The 25,430-nt window shown below is 53.6% G+C and overlaps 1 protein-coding gene across 2 annotated transcripts in view; it reads right to left on the bottom strand.

The window, feature by feature from the left end:
- The window catches only part of PRDM2 (PR/SET domain 2), a 103,625-nt gene that overhangs the window by 26,004 nt on the left and 52,191 nt on the right, over positions 1-25,430 (bottom strand). The window contains exons 6-8 of one of the 2 annotated variants that reach the window (XM_040987940.1): positions 16,667-16,777; positions 8,692-13,090; positions 4,090-5,990 (exon numbers count right to left, since the gene is read on the bottom strand). In XM_040987940.1, the coding sequence (XP_040843874.1) occupies positions 5,978-5,990; positions 8,692-13,090; positions 16,667-16,777 (4,523 nt within the window). In that variant the 3' untranslated portion in view covers positions 4,090-5,977. Of the gene's footprint in view, positions 1-4,089; positions 5,991-8,691; positions 13,091-16,666; positions 16,778-25,430 lie in introns of those variants that run through there. The other variant, XM_040987939.1, reaches the window with a different exon arrangement.

Raw genomic sequence — 25,430 nt, 5'->3', positions numbered from 1 at the left:
TCCTCCCAGGGCAGGGCACTAATGGGTGTCTGTTACAATGAACTCTAACACTGACCCAGTGAAAATGACCTAGAGGATAAATCCTTGCCTTGCACCTTCCAGAATCCCATATGGATGCCAGTTCACGTCCTGGCTGCTTTACTTCCCATCCAGTTCCCTGCTCATGGCCTGGGAAAGCAGCAGAGGATAGCCCAAGTCCTTGGCCCCTACATACACAGGAGATCTGGAATAAGCTCCTAGCTCCTGGCTTCTGGCTCCAGAATGGCCCAGCTCCAGCCATTGAAGCCATTTGGAGAGTGAACCAGCAAATTGAGGACCTTCTCTTTTGGAAACTACCTTTCAAGTAAGAAAAAAAAAATATGTATGTATGTGTGTGTCAGTGTCAGACCTGTAGATCTAATGGCCTTGGCTGTAGTTGGCATCAGCATTCCTTGGAGGTCAGGGTCAAGGTTCCCCAGCAACACCTGGGGTCCTCATGATGACCCCTAGTGCCTCATGGAGGTGTTCCAACAAGTAGAGTGACAAAAAATGATGGCTCCACAAAGCCAGTGTGATTGGCCAAACAGCTGGGTCCCAGGAGGGGCAACCGTGCACACCAGTGCATGAAATCGGGCTCAAGTCAGCCAGGGGGCAGCTCAGCAGCGGACGTGCAGCTGCGCCCGCTCCCTGCCGTGCTCTGCCTGAGACAAACATGGGGGAAAGGGGACACGCTTCCCCAGCAATGCTGTCCAGGCCTGTGCTCTGCATTCACCAGCAAGAGATCCTACAAGAACGAACTCCACACAGTGTGGCGTGGAGGCCACTTGTGTGTCCTGTCCCCTCATCCGCACGTGACAGCAGCGTCATCAGATCACTGCCAGCATGACGGCCTGGAGAGGAAGTGGCATGGGTGGGATGAGGGAGAGGAAGAATGGAAGCTGATTGGCTGAGTGGGCAGGGTGAGCTTGGGGCATATGGCCCCAACAGCAGGTGTCTGACAATTCCCTCTTGCATTGCACCCACTGAAAAACATTTTTTCCCAGTATTTTTCCCCCTCCAATTCTAACGGCAGTACATACCATCGTCATCCCCACCAGATGTTTTTAAGTCCTGCTTGGGAAGCACAGACCATGGGAAGGTCAAGATGGGGAAGGGAGTGACTTGGTGGGCCAGGGCATTGCAAACAGAGAAACCAGCTGCACGGCCGCTTCTCTTTCACCCTGGGGACTCTCCAACCCTGCCCTCAGTGTAGCCCAGGGCTCTAAACTGACCCTGCCCTGCCCATTCCCCACGCCTGCCATCAACCCCACAGCCTTGGGCCGATGGCTGGGAGGACATGGTCTGCTCTGTTTGGTAAGGGAAAGGATCAGATTGCATTGTGTTCTGGAAGGCTCCAGAAGGCACAGGTCCTCCTGCATTCAGAGCTACGCCCGCTTGTTTTCCCAGCATGCATGCAGGGATGCCTGTCACTGAGATTGCCTGGCAACTGCACAACCTTAACTGCCCAGGTCCCATCCCTGGGGTCTGATTTAAGAGACTGGCCGTAGGCCTTGAAAGCAGTAGTCCAGACAAGCTCTGTGCCCGATGCAGGGCTGGCACTCTTGGGCTAGGAAGTCTCAGCACGGCTAAACCACTCCGGGACACATGCTCAACGGCACCTGACCGTGTCACTCCCGGATCCTCAAGCAGCAACACAGCTGCCGCCACCAGGGAGAAACCTTGGGCTGCAGGGTCCGGGCAAGCTCACAACACAACCAACTCAGGGCTGGGCCAGCCTGGTCCTCGAGTACTCTTAAGGTGACCTCTGTACCCTGTCCTCTAACCCCCTTCCAGGGCAAAATGTCCCCAAACGACTCCTCATGAACAAAAGACAATCTATTCATGTGTATGTGTATGGGGGGAGGGGGGTCGTCGCCAAAATCTCCATGGATAAGGTATCGCAGTATTAAATAAGCTGTGATTTTAGTGGCTATTTTAACCTGGAAGCCTGTCCTCCCTGACCACTACCTTCCTGACCACTTCCAGAGGTTTAGGGAAGAATGAAGTGGTTCTGGGCATCAAAAAAACATTTTAAAAAAGGGAAGGGGGAGGGGGAAAGAGGACCAATTACATGGCACAGTGGATTAAACCACCACCTATTAAGCTGCACCCCTCTTAGACACAGGTTCATGCCCTGGATGCTTGGCTTCCAATTCAGCTGTCTGTTCATATGCCTGGGAAAGAGTACAGTATGCTCCAAGTACCTGGGACCCAAGTGGAAGAGCTGTATAGAGCTCCAGGCTTCTTGCTTCAGCCTGGCCCAGCCCTGGCCTTTGTGGCCACGTGGACAATGAACCACAGGGTCGGAAGAAATCAGTCTCCGCCCTCTGACACACTACCTTTCAGACTAAAAAAAAAAATTTTTTTTTTTTTTTTTTGCGGGGGGAGAGGCAGATTTACAGAGAGGAAAGACAAAAAGATCAGATCCTCCTCCGCTGGTTCAGTCCCCAAGTGGCCACAACCACCAGAGCTGAGCCGATCCGAAGCCAGGTGCCAGGAGCCTCCTCCAGGTCTCCACACAGGTGCATGATCACAGGCTTTAGGACTTCCTCTACTGCCTTCCCAGACCACAAGCATGGAGCTGGACGGCAAGTGGAGCAGGTGGGACACGAACCAGCGCCCATGTAGGATCCCAGCGTATACAAGGTGAGGATTTAGCCTCTTGGCTACTGTGTCGAGTTCTACATCAAAACAGGATCAGCACTGTGGTACAGCCTGCTAAGCCTCCGCCTCTGATGCTGGCATCCCTAAGGGCGGTTTGGGTCCTGCCTGCTCCAATTCCCATTCAGCTTCTTGCTCACACGCCTGCGAAAGCAGCAGAGGATGGCTCAAGGGCTTGGTTCCCAGCTCTCACGGGGAAGATCCGGAAAGTTTTGAGCTCATGGTTTCAGCTCCTGACCGTCGCGTCATCTGGAAATGAAACCAGCTTCTTCTAACTTGCCCTTTTACATAAATAAAACGTGAATCAAAACAACAAAGGAAAACATCAAAGGAAAACATCCACCAAACCAATACAAACTCCGTAGGGGCCAGGACTTGTTCACTGCTGAATTTGTCACCAAGAACACAGCCTGGCACACGGCAAGACCCGATGGATGTGTCCACAACGCGTCCTGTTAGAAGGTCCCGGAGCCACCAGGCTGCCGTTGCCTCAGGCAAGCAGGTTCAGCAGCAGCTCAGGGAGACTCCACAGAGGCAGCAGACACACAGGTTTTAATTGCTAGCTTTGTTCTGGGGGAGTCGGCACTGTAGGGCAGCAAGTTAAGCCTCTGCCTGACACAAGCAATCCCACATACACGTTCAAGTCCCGGCCTCTCTACTGCCAACCCAGTTCCCTGCTGATGGCCTGGGAAAAGCAGCAAAAGATGGCCCGAGCATCTGGGCCCTTGCACTCACATAGGAGACCCAGAGGAAGTTCCTGGCTCCTGGCTCCTGACTCCGGCCTGGTCCAGGTTTGACTACTGGTGGCCATGTGGAAAGGGAGCCAGCAGACAGAAGCTTTTATTGCCTCTTCCCCCTTTCCAAGTAATTTTGACTTTCAAATAAATTAAAAAAAAAAAATTTTAAGAAAGTTACAAAAAGTACAATAAACGAGAATCCCCAACAGGGCAGCTCCTTTCTGGGAGGTAGATGCTAAGTGGCTTTTCTGGGACCCCAGAGACTCGGCATACACGTGGGGTGTCTGTCCACGCCTCAGCCAGTGCGGGTTTGGCAGCAGCCGTGTGTGCGGTGTAGAGGAGGACACGTGGAAATGTCTGGCCCCCCAGCAGCAGGAGGGGGAGCCGAGATGCAGAGGGGGAAGTGCTCGCCGAGGCCAACTCCCAGAGCCAAGGACACCGGCCGACTTGTCCGCCTGAAGGCCCGAGGGGCAGGGAAGTGGCAGCAGAGAGGTTAGGAAGGGATGCCAGCGTTCCTCCCCAGCAGCGGGTTTGGGCTGCTTCGGGCTGGGACTTGGGACATGCTCGAGCCCTGCCCGGAAGGGGACGCCTGGCAAGGAAATCCTTGTCCTAAAAAGGAATGACACACACAGCAATGGCTATGACGCTGGACTGTAAGAAACTGCCGAGTCAAGCATTTTTAATGCATTTTCACATCAATGCAATACAAATACAGATGTTACAATTTGTTCCATTCCTTGGAGATCCATAAAAAAAGGAAAACCAACTCACAGTCAGAACTGATAGCAAGCACTGAGGAAGCCGAGCCATGGGATTCTTTATTTCGTCACTCCGACCCCAGCGAGTCTTCCAGGCGCTTGGGACAGCACTGCCTGCCTCGCTGCCCCTGCCCGGGAATGCGCCGACAGGCGGCTGCGCCACGGGCAGAGGGCACGCAGCACCTCCTACACACGCGCCAGTCCTCTGTGCCTGGGACTCCTCCCCTAGCTGCTCCCAGTTAGGTACAAAACGCAGTCCTCTCACAAGAGTTTAGAAAGATTTTATTGGTTACAATGATAGAAAATGGATCATTTAAGTTCTCCTCTAGTTATTGTTTGCAGCAACAGCATAAAAAAATCTTTTTTTAAAAAATACATCTGACAAGCTCCGCTAATTTATTTCCTGCCATAATGGGAAAAAGAGCCAAGCACTCTTGTCTATATTGTTAATTCTTTCTCTCTCTCTCTCTCTCCCTCTCTAAGGCTACATTGGTTAAAATCAACGGACAACCCCTTTTGTATGTCAATTGTAAATTTTAATGTTTTCATTAGAATAGTCTTTGAGAGCACTCTCCAACAAGAAGCAATAAAATAACTGACAGCAAACTTTGATACAGAAACACTCCAGATTAACAACGCCAACAAAAAATGCAGAATGTAAATCACATACAATTGAAGCGTCCAAAACAATTTAAATAATTTTAAATATTTTATTTTTAAACGGCTACAAATGTTTTATTCAGTATTTCAACATAAAGTCCCCATAACAGAAATGTAACAAAATGGGAATGACAGTGAAAGGGTTAAAGTGGCACAAACTCACCAAACAAATATTAAACTACAAATTTCAAGAGGTAGATTACTTTTAGAGTTGAGAACAAAGAACATGAATAAAACCTAGCCATTTCTCACCAACTCAGTCATGGAGGGGCCGGGGGAGAGGCATCGAAGCGCACGGAGGAAGGAGACTCGGCCCTCAGCCAGAGGCCAACGGCTGGTTTGTGTTCACCTCGTGCTAAGAGTGAAGTGTAAAACCTGCTGTGGAAATGCACTTGTACTCCCGTGTAGACACACAGCTGCTGCACAGCCTGGGGCGCGTCTTGTGCATTGATATATTGCTACATAGTCTCTGATAATATCATAGTTATAGATCAGTGCCAGGTAACAGCTGAGAGGCTACAGGTCCCTGTGGACATACCGGCAGGACGCTTGGAGAAGAGGCGTAAAAACAGTCCGAGAGCCCACCTGGGTCCCTCTCCGCGACGCTGGCAATCTGCTCGTGATAAAAAAGCAACCGGGCCGGAGGTCAGCTAAACGCTTCTCTCTGTCTACAAGTCATTTAAAAGAAAGGCATCAAGAGCTGGTGTGTGACCAAAACATTTTAAAATGAGTGCATCCGAATTTGTCATCCCTGAAATCTACGACAAACTACTGACAAGACTGAGAACTTGCTTTGTAGGGTTAAGTCCCAATCTTCCTTTCTCTGCTGTGTGCCAAAAACAAGGGCCACACTCAGATCTCAGTTAGCAGTCCCGAGACGAGGAGCGCGGCGGTGAGCCCGGCGGCTCGTGGCCAGTGCCCACCTCTTTGGGTCTCGAAGCCCGTGGGCTGCGCGCCCCCGAAGCAGCGGAGCCTGGCCCTAGCAGGCGACCAGCAGCCTGCAGGCCTGGGCCGCGCCAGGCTCCTGAGGCAGCTTCCGCTGGTCTTGCAAGCTGGGTCCGCGTCCTTGCCGTAGTGCTTATCCTAAGTTGAGCATGCAATAGCTTTTAGTCAGTTAAGGTTTGTTTTGTTTTGGGGGCTTTTCTACAGGAAGTTCCTAGAAAATAAGAAAACTGAAGATAAATGACAATGTAACAAAACCTTGTATGAATTGACCATGTTAAAGAAAAGGTGAGGAGACCAAAGGACAGACGTCACCAAGACAGCGACACATACGGGACGGTGAAGGTGTTGAGGGGCTCATGCTGGGGTGACCCCAGCAGGGCCACAGCTCCAGAGGAGGTGTGCTGACTCAGTGCCTGGTAAATGAGAAGAAACCTAGTCTGGGATTTCAGGTCACTGCCCTACCCTCAGGTTTTCTTGACTGACTTCGGGGGGCGGGGAACTCAGCACACAAAGCACTGCTCTAAGAGCAAGATTAAGGAACTTGGCAAGCACACCCCGAGAGGTTCCGAGGACAGGGAGCACCTCTCTCTGGCCTCTGGTCCCACTGGAACCCACAGCAACGACCTCGGCCACAGATCTGAGCGGGGTCGCAGCAGAGAAGGCCCGGTGGCAGGTGCCGCACAGGCCTGGCACGCCTGGCTTCCCTGGTGGCTCTGTCCTCGGGGCGATGCCAGGTCTTTCTGCATCCTCACCGGCACAACAGAAAGCAGTACGCTCTGATGGCACAGGCTGCTCAGAGACTTGTCTGAAACACTGTGGAACCAAGCCAGCGTGCAGGAGCAGCCAGGGCACAGGCTGTGAGTAGGCCAAGGCAAGAAAAGCAAGACTACCCACAGCCCAAGTCTCAGTCACTGGATCAGCTCCAAGTGAAGCGCACAAGCAGCAACACACAAGCGGCCAAACGGCTCAACAGAACGTAACGTGCGCACGGGGGGCGAGGCCGAGGGCCCAGGCTCAGAGCCCGGCCGCCATCATCCAAGCTCGGGAACGCTGGCTCTGCTCCAAGGAGACCAAAACCAATGCTGCAGAAACAGTCACCCATGTGGCCAGTCAACGGAGGAGGGCCTGACGCACATCTGCCTTGAATTCCCCAGAATACAGTTACGGTCACCTGGCAAGTCAAGCCCTGGACAACACGGGTATCCTGCAGACCACAGCCCAGTGCCAGTTCCACTGGATGTCAGGACGACAGCCAAGCTGCCTGATGCTGCTCCCCGCAGCCAGGAAATTAACTTCCTGGTAACTATCAAAGAAACTCCCCTGAACTATCTTCGCAGTTCTCTGTAGACTTCAGGGTTCCTCAAATATCAAGGCTGGTGAAAGGCCTGGCTGAACAGACTCTAAACCCACGCTGTCTCAGAGCTCTCCGGAACACACCTGACCTTCTCGTAACGACTTTACCCTCCAATTGTACAAATGGGACTCAGGGTAAAATAGGAAATCCTCCCAGATAACATCGGAGATAAGAGAGGCAAAGTACCTTCTGAGAGGCATTTGTTAGCACAATCCACACGACGAACGTAGCCTGGACAGAGGCAACCTGCAAGGACTCTGTCCAAGAAAGCCTTGATGGGATGGTGCCTCCTCAGCCCAGGAGAAGCACCCAGGGCACAGGGTGTGCCTCACACCAGGCCAAGCTCTGATACGACATGCCTGCGTGTACCAAGCACTGACCAGATCTCCTGTGGGCCAACACGCCTCCGAGAATGGCTTTCTGCAAATCAGATCCTTTAACCCTAAAGTCAGCCACTCCCACCAGCCTTGGCCAAGGACTCCTCCCTCTTCCTGGAGCCACAATGAAGGCACACGGAGCACCTGCTCCATCATACAGCAGTAACTGCGCCTACATGTCCTCAGAGCATCTCCCAGCAGCAGCCACACCTCAGCGACCCTCCACCTGCTTCCCTGAAACATGAAAGGATCATGAGACACCCTAAGCCACTGCCAGCAGAGCCAAATCAGGGCCCACAGCACGTGCTGCTCGCAGAAATACTACCTAGTGGTGAGCAATCCCCGAGACGGACACAGGCACTGCTCACAAGTTCCAAGAACGCACACACAGCAACTCAGGCTGAGGATGCAGAGAGCAGGAGAAGCCAACACAGGAACTCTAACTTCTGCTCTACCCCTTCCTCTGTCACGAGCAGCAGCCCTGAACGGGGAACACGAGGGCAGGTGGTACAGCTCCCTCGGAGCTCACACTGGGGCGGCAGTGGCCTGACAATGGAGGTGGGCACAGACCCTCGGGGGGCCTATCTCCTGCTCCTCCCCCAGAACCGGGCTTCTGACAGAGCACCTAGCCCTGCAGAGGGCTGTGCGGGGAGGGTCCTACAAGGGAATGTGCTGTCTGTCCTGCTTTGTCTGAGTCAGTGTGGCAAGTGCTAAAACCCACTGTCCACAGCAGGCGGCGGCAGGAAGGCGCAGAGCAGTCCGGCTGACTGCAACGATGGCCGCCTTTGTACTGCTGCCGTGCTCAGCGAGCCTGCTCAGCCCGAGAAGCGGTCTGTGACAAGGAAACCCTGCAAATGACCCTGGGACAGCGCCAAGGGAGTAAGAGGGCTGCAGAGCAGCCCACTCTAAGCTGGGCGCCTCGGAGCGCTTTCCCAAGGTTTCAAGTTACGCCATGCCTGGCCCTATTCAAGAAATGGTACACGTGATGAGTGCCAAGTCTCAAATAAACACATTTATTTCTCTCCACAGCAGCCAAAGCACTGACCCAGCTTACCTACCACTTACAGATCAGCTAATTCCTGAGCACTCAGGTGAACATTTGACGGGCAAGGAAAACAAAGGCTCCAGGGGCGTGTCTAGAGTGGTCTTCCCTGGGCTGGCCCCCATGCTCCTGAGCTTACCTGACGTCCTTCAGCTCCTGCCTGGCGCTGCCATCCTCTCTGCTGCTGTCCCCCGAGTCGGCAGCAGCTGCCAGCTGAAGGCTCCTGGTGACGGGCCCACCGCTGCGCTCCCTGCATCTCACAGTGAAGCGATCTGTTCGCTTCTTACTTGCCAGGGTGGCCTCGCTCTGTAACACAGCTCTGCTCTTCTGCGCCCTCGCGTGCAGACTGCGGGATGCCTTGCTGGAGAGCTGCGCAGAGTGACTCTTGGCCACAGCCCTGGGCTTTTTGGCCTCCGTGTGGCTTAGTTTAGCCATCCTGATTGGGCTGGAGTTCCTTAAAGACGACGAGGTTGGTTTCTTGGACTTCACAGAAGTGGCGAACTTGACATTCTGCTTGGACCTGAAGGAGGAGGAGGAGGAGGGTAGCGGTACCTGGGCGGGACCCGAGCTGCGAGCGCGCGTCTTGCCCAGTGGAGCCTGTGTGCTCTGCATCTTGATCTCGGCGTCGGCTGTCCTTCGGCGGTGGTTGCTGCTGTTCTTGTCGCTCCCTGTAGGCGATGAATGTCCACTCTTCTTGGCGGAATGGGAAGCTTTTTTTTTGGAAGGAGAGAGGGGCTTTTTGGGGCAGCTGAAGGCGGCGTGCTTGTTGAGGCTTCCCACGTAGGTGAACTCCCGGCTGCAGTACGGGCAGATGTGGGGGGATGCCTCAGCAGCACCCTTCAGGTCGGCCTTCCGCCTGGCCGACTTGTTCTTCTGCAGGATGGCCTTGTGCACCAGCTGGTTCTTCTTCTTCAGGGCGTTCAGCTTGAGCTTACTGGACGACACCTTGCTGAGCTCCACGCTGAAGTTGAGCCTCTTGGGCTGCCCCATGCGCCGGAAGGCATTTTTCCCAGGGGGGTCCAGCACCACCACGCCGTTCTTGGGCTGCACAGTCTGCCGCAGTGGTACCGGGTTTTTCTTTGGGGTGTACCTCTTCTTGTCACTTGCGGAGGCGCAGGCCAGGATGTGCTTGTGGAGCTCGGGCATGTTGTCGACCCCTTTGCCACACTTGGTGCAGCGGATGGCGGTGGTGAACGTCTGCGGGATGTTGTGGGTGGTGAAGCTGGTGGCCGTCACGCCGATGCCCATGGGGCTGCGGTGATGGTACTGGAAGGGAGGTGGCTTAAAGCTGGGGTAATGCTGATTGAGGCCCAACCGCACATCCGGATCTTTCGACTTGATCCCCGAGGCCATGATTTTTATGGTGGTATAAAGCTCTTCGGAGGAATCGTTCAGTTCCTCCTCCTCCTCTTTAGCGGCTTCTAAAGGCTCCTCCGGCAGGCTCCGCATGTGCTCGGCGTGGGCCTTGCTCGGGTCCGTGAAGTTGTGCGGTCGCAGGGTCCCGCTCTCAAACTCGTGGTGCGTGCACACCTCATCCGGGTGCAGGTCCCGCTGGTGCTGCTGCAAATTGCACAGGAAAGCAAACTCTTTTTTACAAACGGAACACACGAAGATATTCCCTACTCCGTGAAGCAGAAAGCGGTGTTCTGACAGATCTGTTTTGTCCTTAAAAAGCTGCACACAAAATTCACATTTGAAGGGCCACTCTTCAGCGTGAACCGACAAGTGTTTGGTGAGGTCCTTGATGGAAAGGAAAGGCGACCCACAGACATTGCAAACAAAGTTCTTGCTGAAAGTCTGCTCTGGCGTGGCCGGCGGCTCGTCCCTGGGCTTCGGCCCTGCACCCTCCAGCTCCTCCTGCTTGAAAGTTATCAGGGGGAGGGAAGCCTCCAGGTTGTCACCAGAGGATACGACAGATGACACAGCCGAGAGAGGGGGCGGGGAAGGGGAAGAGGAGGAAGATGAGGAAGAGAAGGATGATGATGAGGAGGAGGATGACGAGGAGGAAGAGGAAAGCGTCGGAGGCCCAGGCGAAGCGGCAGACATGAGAGGCTCCGAGGGAGGGACAGGGGAAGGCGAGGGGGACACTGTCGGGGACAGAACAGGAAGTGGAGATTGTGTGGTGGCACTCGAGAGTGGAGAGGGACAAGGATGAGGAGATGCACCGGAAGGGGCAGCTGGGAGGGGAACCGTAGGAAGTAGGGGAGGGGGCGGAGTGGCGACAGTCAGCACAGGAGGGCAGGCCGGAGGGGACGAGGGGTCTGTGGGCGTCAGGAGAGGAGGCAGCTGACCCGAGGGAACAGAAGATGCCTGTGGGGCTGGCGATGAGGGGCAGACATCAGGTGGGGGCTCAGCGGGGGGCGTAGAGAAGCCAGAGTTGGGGCCCAGCTCAGGCTCTGGCTGGGCCCCGAGGGACCCGCAGGGATTCGGGCTCCCGGCAGCGCTGGCAGTGCTGGCAGCACCGTCCGCCGCTGCGTCCTCACCACTGTATTCGTTGAGAAGCACCCTCTGCAACATGCGGGTGGTCGGCTTCTTTTTCTTGCTGGCACTACACGTGGGCTGCGCCGTGGGATTTTCTTTGGGTCCCTTGCCTTCCGGGTCACAAGGCTTTTTATGCACACTGAGGTCTAAAACAGACTCCCATGGCACCAGGGTCTTGCCCGCCCCATCAGCCTTCTGTTTGATGCCACTGGATAAGTCCAGGGGCTGCTGGTTGCATACACTGCTGAAAGTGGAGCTGGCTGCCCATTCTTTGGGGATCTTGTACTCCTCAAAGCACGGGGGTGTCCCAGCCTCCCTCTCCTCTCTCGCAGATACACTCCACGCGGGCGAGTCGCTGCAACTTTCCAGTTTGGCTTTCTTGGCAGTGAGAACCGTGTCCGTCCACACCTTTTTGCCATCGCCTGGCTTTCCAAAGTCTCGCAGGGCAGGGCTGTGCTGCGGGGAGCTGGGAGGAGAGCTGGTCCGCCTCTTGAACCTGCTCGAGGTCACGGGCAGCATGGACGCAGGGGCAGACACACAGACAGGGCCAAACTGGGGGATTTCTGTGGCTGACAGCCCGGAGGCGGGGGTCAGCTCCTCCTGGGTCTGAAGCAGCTGTCTGAGCTTAGATGGTAAGTACACACTTCTCTCTTTCTGGAAAGACACCGCCTCTGTGGTTGACACGCCAAGAGGCAGAGACAGAGAGCATGAGGGCGCCACGGGCTCGGCGTCCACTTCGGCTTTGATTTTGGGTAGCGCGGGAGGACTTGCGGTCCTGCGCTTCTTGGCTTCACAGTTGGTGCTGCCGGAAGGCTCTTTAGGAAGATCATCCGTCACAGAGACCTGCGCGGGCTTTATGTTCTGCGTGATCTCCACCGTGACTGGCGTGAGCAGACAGTTGATCCCAAACAGCTCTGCTGAGTTGGACTCCATCTCGATCACGTCGCAGTTGCTGGTGCTGCTGGTGCTCTGGATCTTCCCATCGATGTAGTAGTTCAGGTTCTCAGAGATGTTGCTGGAGACATCCATGATGTACACGTCGTCCGCCTCCCCGTCCTCCTCGGGCTCCGTGCTGGGGACGTAGACGGCTGCCGGGGGCGGGGCCGGCTCGGCCGGAGGCTGGGGCTCCTCCAGGAGGCCTCCTTTCCGCCGGACCCCTTTGGGAATTAGGTGCCGCTCGTGGACCCGGCGTTGGTGCCGCCGCATGTTGGTGTGAGTTCCAAAGACTTTCTTGCAATACTGGCACGGATGCAGCTCTCTGACCTCCCCGTTCTCTTCTACTGCAGAGGAGTTCACAGTCTCTTGAGCAGCCTTCTCCGCGTTCAGGGACAGACCGTCCTGCCCCAGACTGGGAGGCTGTGCCACTTCCGTGGGGGCAGCCCCATCTCCAGCCCCTCTGCCATCAGCCAGGTCCTCCGGTGGCCGCTGCGTCAGGCTGGGCTTCCGCTTGAGTCCCGCCTCATGCCGCCGCTCATGCCGCCGCCGGTTGATCTGGGTGCCGAAGGCTTTGCCACAGTACTTGCACTTGAAAGTGTGGCTGACCGCAGCCAGGTGGATGTGCATGTGCCGCTCGAGGCCCTGCTTGGTTGTGAACTTGCGTTCACAGTGCTGGCACGGGAACATGAACACTCCCAGCACCTCGCCGTCGGCCTCTTCCCTGGCCTGGGGGGTTCTGCTAACAGGTGCCGCCTCTGCAGCGTCTCCAAGAGTTTCTTTTGAACTGTTTTTTGGTTCTTCTAATAAATCTTCTGGCTTCTCATCACACCGTATCTCTGGCTCTTGCCCAGAACTTTCATTTGGCAGGTCAGCTTCTTCTTCCCCCTCTTCCTCCAACTCCTCATCCTCCTCATCCTCCTCTTCTTCCTCCTCCTCCTCTTCTTCCAAATCCTGCACATCACAGTTTGTGGCTTCTAGTTTCTTGACTGGCTCTGGCTGTGGCTCACAGGCTGGGGGAGGGACGGCTCGTTCTGGAAGCACATCGCGACAAGCCACCTCCACAAGGATGGCTGGGGGTTCAGGTGCTGAGGCCGAAGGCTTCTCTTCCTCTTCCTTTGGGCCTAGAAGGACACAGAAGCAGATGCGTGGGTGTGAGGGCAGCAATCGTCCACTGTCATCAACTCCTACGGCTCGCTACTTCCATCAGCAAACGCCTAGGGGAGCCAGCACAAGCAGTGGGCACCCTGGCTTCACACGCCTCACGCACGAGGCTGACCTGGGGAAGAACTTGCTTCACCCATTCCTTCGCTCCCACATTCATTCGGAATTCAGAGAGCCTTCTGCATCCTGGGCTTCACCAACGCAATGGACAGAAATGCCCACAGCGGCTGGGTTCTGGTGTGGGAATTTACAAGCTATGTATCTGTTTTTAAGCACAGTGCACTGGCTGAGCAGTGATCCCAAGTCTCAGGAGACCAGCTGTCAACTCCAACTCTGGAGCAAGGGAACTGCCGACCCTACAGCCCTACCGACCCCGCCCAGCTTACAGCCCTACCGACCCTGCCCACCCTACTACCCTATGGACCCTGGGACCCTACCACCCCCAGCTTGGTCGTCTGTTTTGGCCTCCTGCCTGAAACTATCCATTTAGAAGCTATACAACAGCTTTTCAAGTCTACCAAAGGTGGAGATGGTCTTTCCCAGCACCATCTCAGGAGCTCCACCCACACAGAAGGAAACAAGGTCTCAGCTCATAGCTCAGGCTGCAGCCCAGCTGAGCCAGGCAGAGTGAGCACAGCTGCCCAAGGACCACGCCTGGGGTGGAGCCTCTGTAGAGAGCTAAGAGCAGGGCCCATGCTCTAGGTGAGAGTGCTGGGAAAGGCTAGTGGAAGGGGCATGAGGCAAGCCCACAAAATCTGAAATTTGCCTCCTCACTGCTGCAAGCCTTTATTCCAAGGAAAACCAGGAGCTACCTGTTAAATTTGAACAGAAGCGTGATCTAGCTTATACTAGGGTTCTTTCATTGCTAGAAAGCAGGCAGGACAGCCTTGCAGGACAAGGGTGGTGGCAGATGGACAGAGAGCAGAAGGGCAGGGGCGACACGGGTGATGTAGGGCAGATGAGGTTGACAGGGATGCCTACTCCCACGAGCATGGCAGGCCACAGGAGAGGTGGGTGGTCTAGGGGAAACAAGAGCCCACCCTGGACACATAGCTGCTGCTAAGGTGCCCAGTACAGAGACTGCAGGGACGGTGGCAAGCAGGAGGACTGTACCACATGAATCCCAATGCATCAATCAAGAACTTTAGCCCAGAAATGGCGAAGCCCTTAAACAGAGATGGGGCAGGCGGAGAGGTGGAACTTGAGCCCACACCAACAGTAAGGTGAGCACTGAGAAGCGGACTCGCCACTCACCAAGGCGCTGGCTCAGTGGCCATGACAAGCTGCTGGGGACCAGGGGGGACAAACACCTAACAGTTCACTGCAGAGGGGTTTGAATGGGGATGTGGTGAAGGACAGGGTCTGAAAGCCACACTTTCAGGCTGGAACCACTGCTGAAAGGCAAGAGCAGAACAAACAGACTGGGGCCTCCAACACAGTAGGTGGCTGAGGCTGTGTAAGACTTAGGGAACACTGGGTCCCTATTGCTGGGGACACTAGTAGAGCCACACACAGCTCCAAAGGCTCTGTGGCAGAAGCCAAGCTACCACACCTCCAGGCCACACTAGCCACTTGGTCCCAGCATCACCAGATACCTAATGGGCAGCATGAGGCAGACAAGACAGATGGCTGAGAGCCTGTAAGCCATGGCCATGCTTGCATGAGGCCAAAGCACACAGAGAACATCTTGCGTGGCCTGCCTGCTGGAGAAGGCACTCAGTGGGCTGAGCCTGAAAGGAGCCAAGAATCAAGGACATAGAGGAAAAGCCAGCAGGGAGGACTTAAAGCCCACAGGACACTGAGCATTCACGTGCTCCTCTCAGGGGACTGTAGGGGGGCCTGCTAGGTATCTGACTGTAGGCGCACCAGCTTGGGAGATTTGCCCACTGGGTGGGTCAGAGGGGGACAGAACACTTGGCTGAAGCAAGACCCATTTACAGAACACAGCTAATGGCTGTCCACCCCGTGCAGTGGACATGGCAAGCAGCAGCAGAGGCATGACCCTGCAGGCAGGCAGGGGTGGGAGAGACGCAAGGCAGCAGCACTGACCCAGGCACCCAGGCCCAGTAACGTCTCCGAGTACACAGCCCTCCCCTCTCTGGCTGCCACAACCTTCACCCAGCCAGGCCCCTGATCCCAAGAGAAACAAATGTCTCTCCCCCAAACCATCCACAAATTGGGAAGCGAGTCATCTGACCGGGGTGTGGGAGAGGAGGGATTTCCAATGAGGAGCCAATTCTGTTTTCAACAATCAGAACCCTGCCACACAAGCTGAAGAAAGGAAACAGAAGATGCCTCTCTCTTTAAGACTCAGAAATTTTTTGTCAGAATTTGTGGTTTCCTTCAATAGAGGAAAAACATCTCCGTGGCTGGTGAAAAACCCAGATTTAAACTGTCCAAAGTTCTCCAGGCCACAATGTATACACCTCCACTGTCTGGCCAGGTTGTGTCACACACACCCACACGTGTCCGCATGTGAACAGGAGTCACAACATGCAGGAACACTCAGGGGCTTCCCTGCACACCAGGACCAGCTGTGGCACAGCTGAGAAGTCGGTGCTTAGACCCACTCCCTCATGGATACGGGAGGGAATCAGGACCCGTCAGTGCCCTGCATGGCCGGAGGGGCAGGACTCTGTCCCAGAGTGACCACCGTCACTGTGGGTCAGGCAGGTACTGTGATGCTGAACGTAGCTTCCCAAGGCTCTAGGACACACATGTCTGTTCTCGCTTCATCAAAGGGTTCAGAAAACTACTGTAATGTTCCTTTGTGAATGTCATCTTCACAAACAGGGCTAGCAACAGCTGTAAAGAAATTCGGACTATTGGCTTGTTTTTCCCTACAGGTGCCTCTGGTCAGTCTTCTGGAAGTTGCCCACTTGAGTTACTATGAACAGCTCTCAGCAGGGTGGCCTGGTGATGCCCTGGGACACATCAGGACACCCCAGATCTTGACCAACAGTCAAGGAGCCCCCCGTGAGCTCTGCCTCTGCGCTCCCATTTCCCACTGGGTTGGGCATGCTGACCCTTACAGGAATGACAAAAAACACCAACAGGTGAGTCAGAATTTCAATTCTAATAATGAACACTTCAGACCCTTACCATTTGTCCTACAAAATAAGTTTGGTATCAAATAAATACTGGAGTATAAAACCATATATGAACGTGCACACATTGTAAACACAGGGTAGAATCTGCTCAGGCTGAACGTACCACAAACACCAGGTGCCAGCATCACTGGCACCCAGCCGTCGCCTGCAGGCCTGGCTTTAATCATCACAGATTCCTTTCCACAGTCTTGAACTCCATATTAACTTACAAATGCAAAAATACAGTATGAGCCCATCTATTTTAACAATAGGATTATTTATTTTATTTTTAACAAGAGTTCTTTAATAATTTCCTGAAGGGAAAGTAGGATGTGGGTGGCTCCCTTCAGCACCCTGACCTGGGCTGATTCCCAGGGGGCACTCAGGGGCCACACGGTGGGCTCCGCAGGCACAGCCCAGTGGGGCGCCCCGGTGCCACAGGCTTACCTTCTGTGGGATCTCTCATACTTGCAGCGCTGGGGTCTGGCTCTCCTGTCTTCAGTTCCACGTCCTGGCCTTTGCTGCCTTTGTTTCTACCTTCCTGGTACTTTTTCTTCCCTGAAATAGAGTATGCATTTGTTTATTCTGTCATCCACTCATCATCATTCCAAATTCCTGAGGGAGCCAAGGCAGAACGCAGGCCAGCCGGCAGGGAGCCGCCAGGCAAGGATCACCTGTCTCCCTGCTGGAAGGAACAGAGGGTGAATGCAAACACAGAAAAACAGAAATCGACAAGTTCCACATTTTGGAGAATTCTGGGCTTTCATTCCCTTCATTCCTGTAATAGTTAAGTGAAGAACGACGACCAAGGAGAAGCCGCAACACTGGCCATTTCTCCCATCCAAGCTCTAACCATTGCCCAGCCCTGCTTAGCTTCCGAGATCACACGAGATCAGGTGTGTTCAGGATGGTATGGCTGTAGACAGCACTGGCCATTTCTAGTAAGTTCCTCAGAGGGAGGTACAGGCCCTCGGCAGAGGTGTGACTGCCCACCATGGTCCACGGGAAACAGAAACTCAGAGTCCACTGGGTGACAAGGGACGCCCGTGCATAGTGGCTCCTGCACTAATTCACTGTGGCTGGTGGGATCCGACCCTCACGTCAGCAAAAAGGAGGCCCTTCTCTGGGGACTCGCCACAGGGCACTGATGCCAGGGCCAGCAGCAGATGGCCCTCTCCTCCCTTCCCAGGGTGGCTTCAGGCACACAGCTTCCTCTGCTCTCCCCTCAGAACCTCTGGAGCTCTCCTGTCCCTTCCAGAGCCAGCCTCCTAGCACCTGCATTGCTGCACTGCTAAAATGATGGAAAACTGCCCTGTGCACACCAGAGAACTGCGAGAGGGCAGCGTAATTAGCCCCGGTGCACACAGGAGAGGAAACGAGGCGAGGGTTTGTACTAAACAGCACCACTGAAGGGATCCAGGCCCAAACAGAAACAGTAATCACAGCACAACGCAAACACTAATACCCAAACACCAACTCTGATAACAATTTGAGATGCAACAAAAAACTCAGAACATTTAATCATCAGTTAGTCAAGACCCTGAGACACTACTGTAGTTGTCTAATCCTCCCGACTGCCTCTGTCTCAGGGTTCACTAAACCACACACCCGCTAGTCCTTCCAGGGGCTGCTCCCCGGGTTCAGATCAGATACACTCTTGGCTGGGACCACACTGCGGTGGGAACAGAAGCTGCGGGTCAGATCTCTGGCGGAAGAATGTTAAACCACACCCTCCATAGGACCAAGACTGACCTATGATTCTGTGCGGGGTACCCCTGCCCCCACAACCCTGTCTCCATCAGCAATACCACTTGGCCTACTGCTGACCACACAGAGGCTCTTGAGGGGCCCAGTTGTGCTGACGGAACCAAGACTGGGCTGTTTCATGTCCCTGTGTGGGTGCCTATTTTCTTTGGAAAGGCTCATGTCTGAGTCCTAACATCAAACACAGTGCCTGTTGTGACACCTGCTCACCTACGGTGATGCGACCACTCCAGGACTGCACTTGAGGAACCCCGGCCGGCTGCTTCCCAAGAGAACCCTCAGAACCTTGACTCAGAGGTTGTGCTCAGCCAAGACTTTCCCTGAATCAAAACCACACAATTTTTCCAAGTTGTCATTTCCACCCTCACAGTGCCCCAAACAAGTCAAGGATGGTTTCTTACTGACCACTCACTTTCTACTTTTTGCTTTCCACTTTGTATGAATCCTTAAGATAAATTAAAAGGAAAGCCAGGGTCTACACCATGCCTCATTACATAAACTTTAAAAAAAAAAAGACTTCCTTATTTTCATTGGAAAGGCAGATTTACAGAGAGAAGGAGAGACAGAAAAGATCTTCAACCTGCTGGGTCACTCTCCAAATGGCTGCACTGGCAGGAGCTGAGCTGATTTGAAACCCAAGAGCCGGGAGGCCCTTCCAGGTCTCCCACATGGTTACAAGGGCCCAAGGAGTTGGGCCATCCTCCACCGCCTTCCCAGGATATGAGCAGACAGCTGGATGGGAAGTGGAGCAGCCAGCACACGAACCAACATCTACATGGGATGCCCGTGTTTGCATGTAGAAGGTGAGCCAAATGAGCCATCGTGCCAACCCTACATTACATGAACTTTACACATTTGCTTTCAGGCTCAGTGTTAATCCTCCGTGAAGCAGATAACAGTGTCTGCCACACCAGCCCGCAAAGCACTACCTAAATGTCACCCTCGGGGCACACTCCTGATGACATGGCCCCCAAGAATCCAAGAATATCTCGCTCAGGGCCAGCCAGCAGTCAGGTCCCGCTACTCCCCTTAGCCACCATGTCAGAGCCCAGCTGTGGTGCAGAGAGCCAGCTGCAGCAGGCACCATGTTCAGGAGACTGTCGGGACAGTCCCTCCCCAGGCAGCTGTATAAGCGACATCCAGGGCCAGCTCACTCTCTGGGAAAAGGTCATCCAGCAGAACCCAGGGCTCGACCCACAGGATGCCAGCAGTCCTCCCAACATGGGAGCGAGGCCCGCATCTCCCCAGGAGAGGACCATCTAGCCGGACTGGTGTACTCTAACTCTGGGTCACCAGGAACCCGGTGTGCATGCGTTCATTGAAAATGACACAAAGCACCTGAATAACACCAAACACGTGCTCCAAGCTAGAGGACTCAAACAATCAACTTGCCACTGAAGCACCTGGTAAATGACAGACGGCTCCCAGCAGCTCTGCCTACTGTGACTGGCACCTTTCACTCACGAACTCAGATGATTTGACTCCCAAAACAATGTTCTCATTGTCGACTAGAATCCCCGTCAAGCTACCTCTCACTAACTCGGGCCTCAGGCTAGAGAGGAAAGGGCTTTCTGGTCTCCTGCCCTACCTGCTACGCTGTAGGGGTTACAGGAGCCCAGGGCCACCTTCAGCCCGGGGAAGGACGAAGTTAGACCCAGAGCTCCTGCTCCCACTCACGTTTGCTTGGCGGCACTCGCAGTGCCAAGAACTACAACTGGCAGCGGGCAGTGCTGCATCCCTCCCACCAGCGATGTTCCCTCTGCTGATGCCATCCACCATCAGACTGAAAGAAACGTCCGAGGGCTCTGCCACACGGGAGACCACTGGGCGCCTGGGAAGCACACACGTGCACTGACCATCGCGCTCTTGCAGAACCCCACACGGCATTACCACCGGCTGGCTGCTCCACTGGGTCCAGATGAGAGGCTCAGGAATGAAACACAAGTGAGCGAAATGGGAAGAGTGACGACAGCAGCTAGGACAGGACAGAACTCTGGATCCACAGAGAAGAACGGACCATATTAAGTCAAGGAAATGCGAGTGAAACAGAAGGAAACGGCAGTTACCAGGTGCCTTTATGTGAGAAACGCAGCACTTAACTGTGCTCGGTGCTCAACACCGAGCCCAGCGGCCTGACACCCTTACCACGCAAGGGCCAAGACAGGACACAGCGCAGGACCAGAACTGGCATCAGCTGAGCAGTCACAGGGTGGCAGCTGTGGAGCAGTTATAAACAGCCAGGGGTACTCTTGCTACTGCAGTTTCTGCTATGGCACACCTGCTACAAAGCACCTGACACCCACGCTTGCTTAGCCACTTAGATGAACAGTGACTAGGTTTACACCAAAGGAACCACAATCAAATCAGAAGGCAGTTTCTTCCCATTTCCAGTCAGCAGCACAGAACCTTGACCCGAACGAACAGGAGTCCGCACTCAGCAGTCAGTGCGATCCCCACCACTCCCACAGTGCCCAGCGCTTCCCGAGACGCTGGCATCGCACAGCTAGTGTCTGCGAAGCCAGCTGCAAAAGCAAAACTGCCTTCACGTGAATAACTCAACCCAGGTCTACACCACTTCTCTCTCCCAATAAATGCACAAACACCAAGCAAACCAACGCTGCATGCGAACATGCCCATACAGTACACAGAATGAAAAATACTAAGAGGCTGCTTAAGCTCCATTAAAAATTCATCCCAACAGTGATGTGCAGGGCAATTTAAATGAGTTGAATTTAGCATCTTGGGGGAGTGCATGGATGCTGTCTCCCCACTGGGGAGATGGCCAACCCCACACACAGCCCTGGCCTGGGACCCGCACTCCGGACACCAGGCGTTGGGCAAGAGGCCCAGCCAGGGCAGCAGCAGCAAGCACAGAAGGCCGTGGTAAGTGACCTCTTCATAGGCTTTCTTTGAGACACACTCACATGTACACATGCACGGAGGGAGAGTGAATCTTCAATTGCTGGTTCATTCCTGAAATGCTAACAGCTGGAGCTGGGCCAGCCTGAAGCCCAGAAATCCATGAGGGTCTCCCATGTGGGTGGCAGGGACCTAAGTACTTGGGTCACTGTATGCTGAATCCCAGGATGTGTAGCAGCAACAAGCTAGGGAAAAGCAGGTAGGTCTCAAAGCCAGGCACCAGGATCCGGGCTGTGTCACAATACTTACTTCGTAACTAAAGAGAACAAAGACAAAAAACTAAAATCTCACAGATGGCACTAGAAAGCAAGGGGGACTTATGGTAATAACAGAGTTGTCATCCGGCACGACAGCCAGGCTATATCACTCGAAAGCCGGTGAGGGAGCAGATGGAGTCAGACCTCAGCCACTCTGAATTTAGTGGTGGCTGGAGGTTCTGTATTTGGTGTGATGAGGAAGAGAAAGGCTAGAATGGATAGAAAACTGAAATTTCCTACAAGAAATGATGTATTTCAACAGCTATGAGTGTATACTTTAGAGAAAGATCACAGTGACACGGGTGTCCAAAGCCATCAACAGTCACGGGCAGAGCTGCAAGCTCAGCAGCGTCACGCCCAGAGTGGCCAGGCTGGCATCGGGAGCTGGGCCCTGGAGGTCCGCCCTGCTGAGCACTGTGCATTTTCTACACACCACTATTTCACTCACCCAAAATAATCCCATTTAGTTGACAGTAGTAAGGTCAGTCCCTCTGGCACAAGTTCAAATCTTTTTGTGCAGGAGTTTTATGTCATTCTGGAGGTGACTCAGGAAAACCAGACTCGGATTTAAAGTTGCTCATGGTATTCTGACAACTCCAGACCTTCTTCCCAACAGAAACAACAGAGAAGTTCCGATTCTACCATTGTGCAGGTCTCGGTGTAAACTCCTGACATGCTTGCCTCCTGCCAGGGGTTGCCACCCGCCCCTGCTGCTGCCCACGCCCCAGCAGGAAGCAGACTGGCAGAGCTGGAGGGAGTGCTGGCTTCTCCTTTCGAGAACTCCAAATCCCAGAAAGGACCTGCATACACACTTCAGCAAACACACAGCTTCCAGACTCTCCCTGCTCCACTTCAATCCAGCTCTCTGCTGACAACTTGGGAGGGCAGCAGAGGACGGCCCAAGCCTTGAACCCCTGCATCCATGTGGGAGATCTAAGAGAGGCTCCTGGCTCCTGACTGCAGACCTGCCCAGCTTCAGCAATTACAGTCACCTGGAGTGAACCAGCACATGAAAGCTCTGTCCTTCCCTCTCAAGTTAAATAAGCAAATACACTAATGTTTAAGGAAATGTTTAAGGAAAAAAAAAAACCCCCAAAAACAAAAGAAAAAGACTTGAGCAACAGTCAGGCACAATCAGGCACATCAGACTACAAAACACCCAGGGATGAAACATACAGAAAATCAAGAGAAGGTAAGTTTCTTAAGATGTAGCCATCACCTTCCCACACAATTACTGATAAGGATGCTAACAGCCTCAAGCCCAAGATAATTATGTTTCTAAAGGTAAACATTAGGTTGTACTATATGAACAATGAGTAAATGATTTTTCTTAAACAAATGTCTACAGAAGCAAAAACAATGAAAATTAGAAGTATTTCTAGAGTCTGCTATTCATATGTCAGGTTACAGTAGCCTAGCTTGGCAGATGTCTGCTTCCTCCCTTCCTGTACTTCAGTGTCTCTCTGCCACTATACACACCCCACCAACACTGCCCTAAATAAGGCGCCCCCGGCCCCAGAAATATCAAATCTACAATGAATAAAATCCAGTAACAAAATAGTCCCAAGCCTCATTTCCTTTTTCTGGTCTCACTGTTGTCATTACACCCCTTATTATTTAGATGAGTTACACAGGCTTACTGCAAACCCACCCTTCGTAACCTGAGGGTCTAGCAGCAGGTGGGAATAATCGTGGGTATTGCCCACCAGCTTTGACTGGGTTCCTCATAAATACAGGAATATGGGGCAGGGGCAAAGACATTCTGGAAGAAGCTTCCAGAAGCAGGAGCATGTGCAGGAGACACTGGTCGCTTGGCCCTCCTGGAAAAGCGTCATTACTGAGGCTCTGACAGGACCTGTGAGCTCAGCTCCCCAACTCCACAGCTTGGGGGAGCACTCTGGGGCACACAGACTAAGGGACTCAAGTGCTCTGACACCACCAGTTTTCACATTCAAGCAGAAATGCAGCTCGAGTGCATTCTCCCCTATTAGTTTTTAAATCACAAACTATATTTAAAATCAATTCTCCATTTTTTCCTAACAGATGTCCACTTCAAACACTTCTAGCCTACTCACCCTCAGCCAACCTCACCCTCAGACACATCTGCTTGTCTCGGATTCCTTTTCACATTTAGCACAAGTGGGCACTGGGTGTGATGATGAGCATGTAGTCTGAGACACCTGCAGCCCATGTCAGGGTGCCCGGTTCTGGTCCCAGACCATCTGCTTCTGGCCAGCTTCCTGCAAAGGCATGCTGTGGCTGGCAGCAGGCGAGACCGGGGGAGTTCCAGGCCCGTCCACTGCTGCAGACACTTGAGGGATGAGAGATTTCTTGCCTGTCGCGCTCTCCTTTTCGAAAAAAAAAAAAAAAAAAGAAGAAAACAAATAAAACTGCAAAATAAGCCAAGCTCATTATTCCTGCCAGAATGGAAAAAGATGAATACTCTGTGAGGTTTCTGAGACAGCGAAGGAGACAAGGATTCTGACTGCTTCTCCTGGATGCTTTTCAGCTACAGGACGTAGCTCCCGTTCATGAGCTACGGGAACAGGAACCAGCGCCTAGGGAAGTGTCTGCTGCAGAGAGCGCGACTGGGAAGACCACGCCCGGTGCGGAAGGTCCCACTGTGGAGCAGGAACAGACAGCGGTGGAAGCTACTCCAGAGGACTTGGGAAGTGAAGGGAGGGCGGGCACAGGGAAGGAGAGCACCCGGGAAAGCAGCAAGGAGCGATGTCAAGGACCAGGACCCAATCCTCACAAGCTCCAGCCCTGAGCCTCACTCACTCATGCCACCACCTGATGACACCTTTTTTTTTGGTCAATCTTGGGGTGGCAGACTGCCCAGTGGGAACACATGAAGCCCATGGGAGCAGGACTTACACACTCCCAAGTCAGACGCCGACTGGGTGCTCAGTGTTGTCCGGTACTTAGCCCTCCGAATAAAGCAGGTTCAACAGACATTCACACACCAGAGACTACAGCACAGCCCGGGCCATGATCTGACGGATGCAAAAGAATCCTGTCCCAGCAGATGGCAGCCAGCAGCAAGAGTGACCTGCCACAGTCGTCAGGGCATGTCAAGAATACCACACAGGGCCTGGTACAGACTCAATAAATGATGTCGATTGTAACGAGTGCCCACCAGAAGGCTCAACTGAACAAACGACAGAAACCCCACAGCTACAAGGCTAAACTGTCAGCTTATGTTCCTTCTCAGAACAGCAGCTCTGTGCTGCTTCCATCAACAATCTCTGATGCAGCCATCTGTCCTACACTGACTCACAGGGTCCCACCCGGATCTCACAGGAACATGCAATTCCAGTGAGCACAGCAGCACAGGAGAACCACCCACCCAGAGGTCAGCGGCAAGGAAAGTCAGGTCTAACCCCAACACTGTGCTGTTTATCAAATGTGTCTACTTAAGTTTCACAATTAAATATACTATTTCATTGTGGTGGCCCAACCTTATGAGAAGGACACCTTAGGTCCTTGAGTTGGTTAACATTTAAGTTCCCTCCTCTGCAGTGAGTCACCAAAGAACACAGTGTGGCATGCGGCAGAGAGGGGCCTCTGGAGAAGCTGAGCCATGAGCACAGGGGCAGGGGGCCCAGCCCCAGGGGGTCCCCGAAAAGGACTCCAAAGGAGCTAGGAAGATGCCGCACAGAGAATCAAGACATCCACTTCCTAAAACCTACAGCATCAACCTCATCAACCATTTTTTTTCTCAGAAAAGGATTGCACACTTTTTCTCCCAATTTCATGTCAAGAAAACACTGAAGAAATCCATCTGCAAGTGCAGCCCTGAAGACGCTCGCAGTCACTGTCAAGGCTGGCCACGAGAGCGTATCAGAATTTCACATGAAAGGTCACCCACACACAAGCTGGTGCTTCCACCACCGGTGAGCCCAGAGTTAGGGGAACCGCATGCAGCTTGAGACAGGAAACGAGTGAAACCTTCACTGCAGCAATGTACAGCCTTCATCTGAAATTTACATAACTCACTCCACAATCCAAGCAAAATGAAGGGCTGTAAAACAGCAGGTGTTGTCTGTGTTTTTGGAACTGTGTTAAGCCAATGGATGACAGAATCCCCACAGAACACACTGTCTTGGTCCTATGGCACAGACCAAGGTCAGAGCACTGACACGCCCCCGAGGCACCCAGCAGCCCTGCACGCCTCATACCTAACTTTACAGGTTGGCAAAATGCAGCTCAAACAGTGTGGAGTGACCCAGGATGTCAGAGCAGTCTCTTCACTCCATGGCTAATGCCAG

Source organism: Ochotona curzoniae, unplaced genomic scaffold (genome assembly GCF_017591425.1).
Source record: "Ochotona curzoniae isolate NIBS_2020 unplaced genomic scaffold, NIBS_Ocur_1.0 contig_4792, whole genome shotgun sequence".
NCBI classification, from domain to species: Eukaryota; Metazoa; Chordata; class Mammalia; order Lagomorpha; family Ochotonidae; genus Ochotona; species Ochotona curzoniae.
Note: the sequence above shows the minus strand (reverse complement) of the source record. Positions and strands in the feature narration are given on the sequence as shown.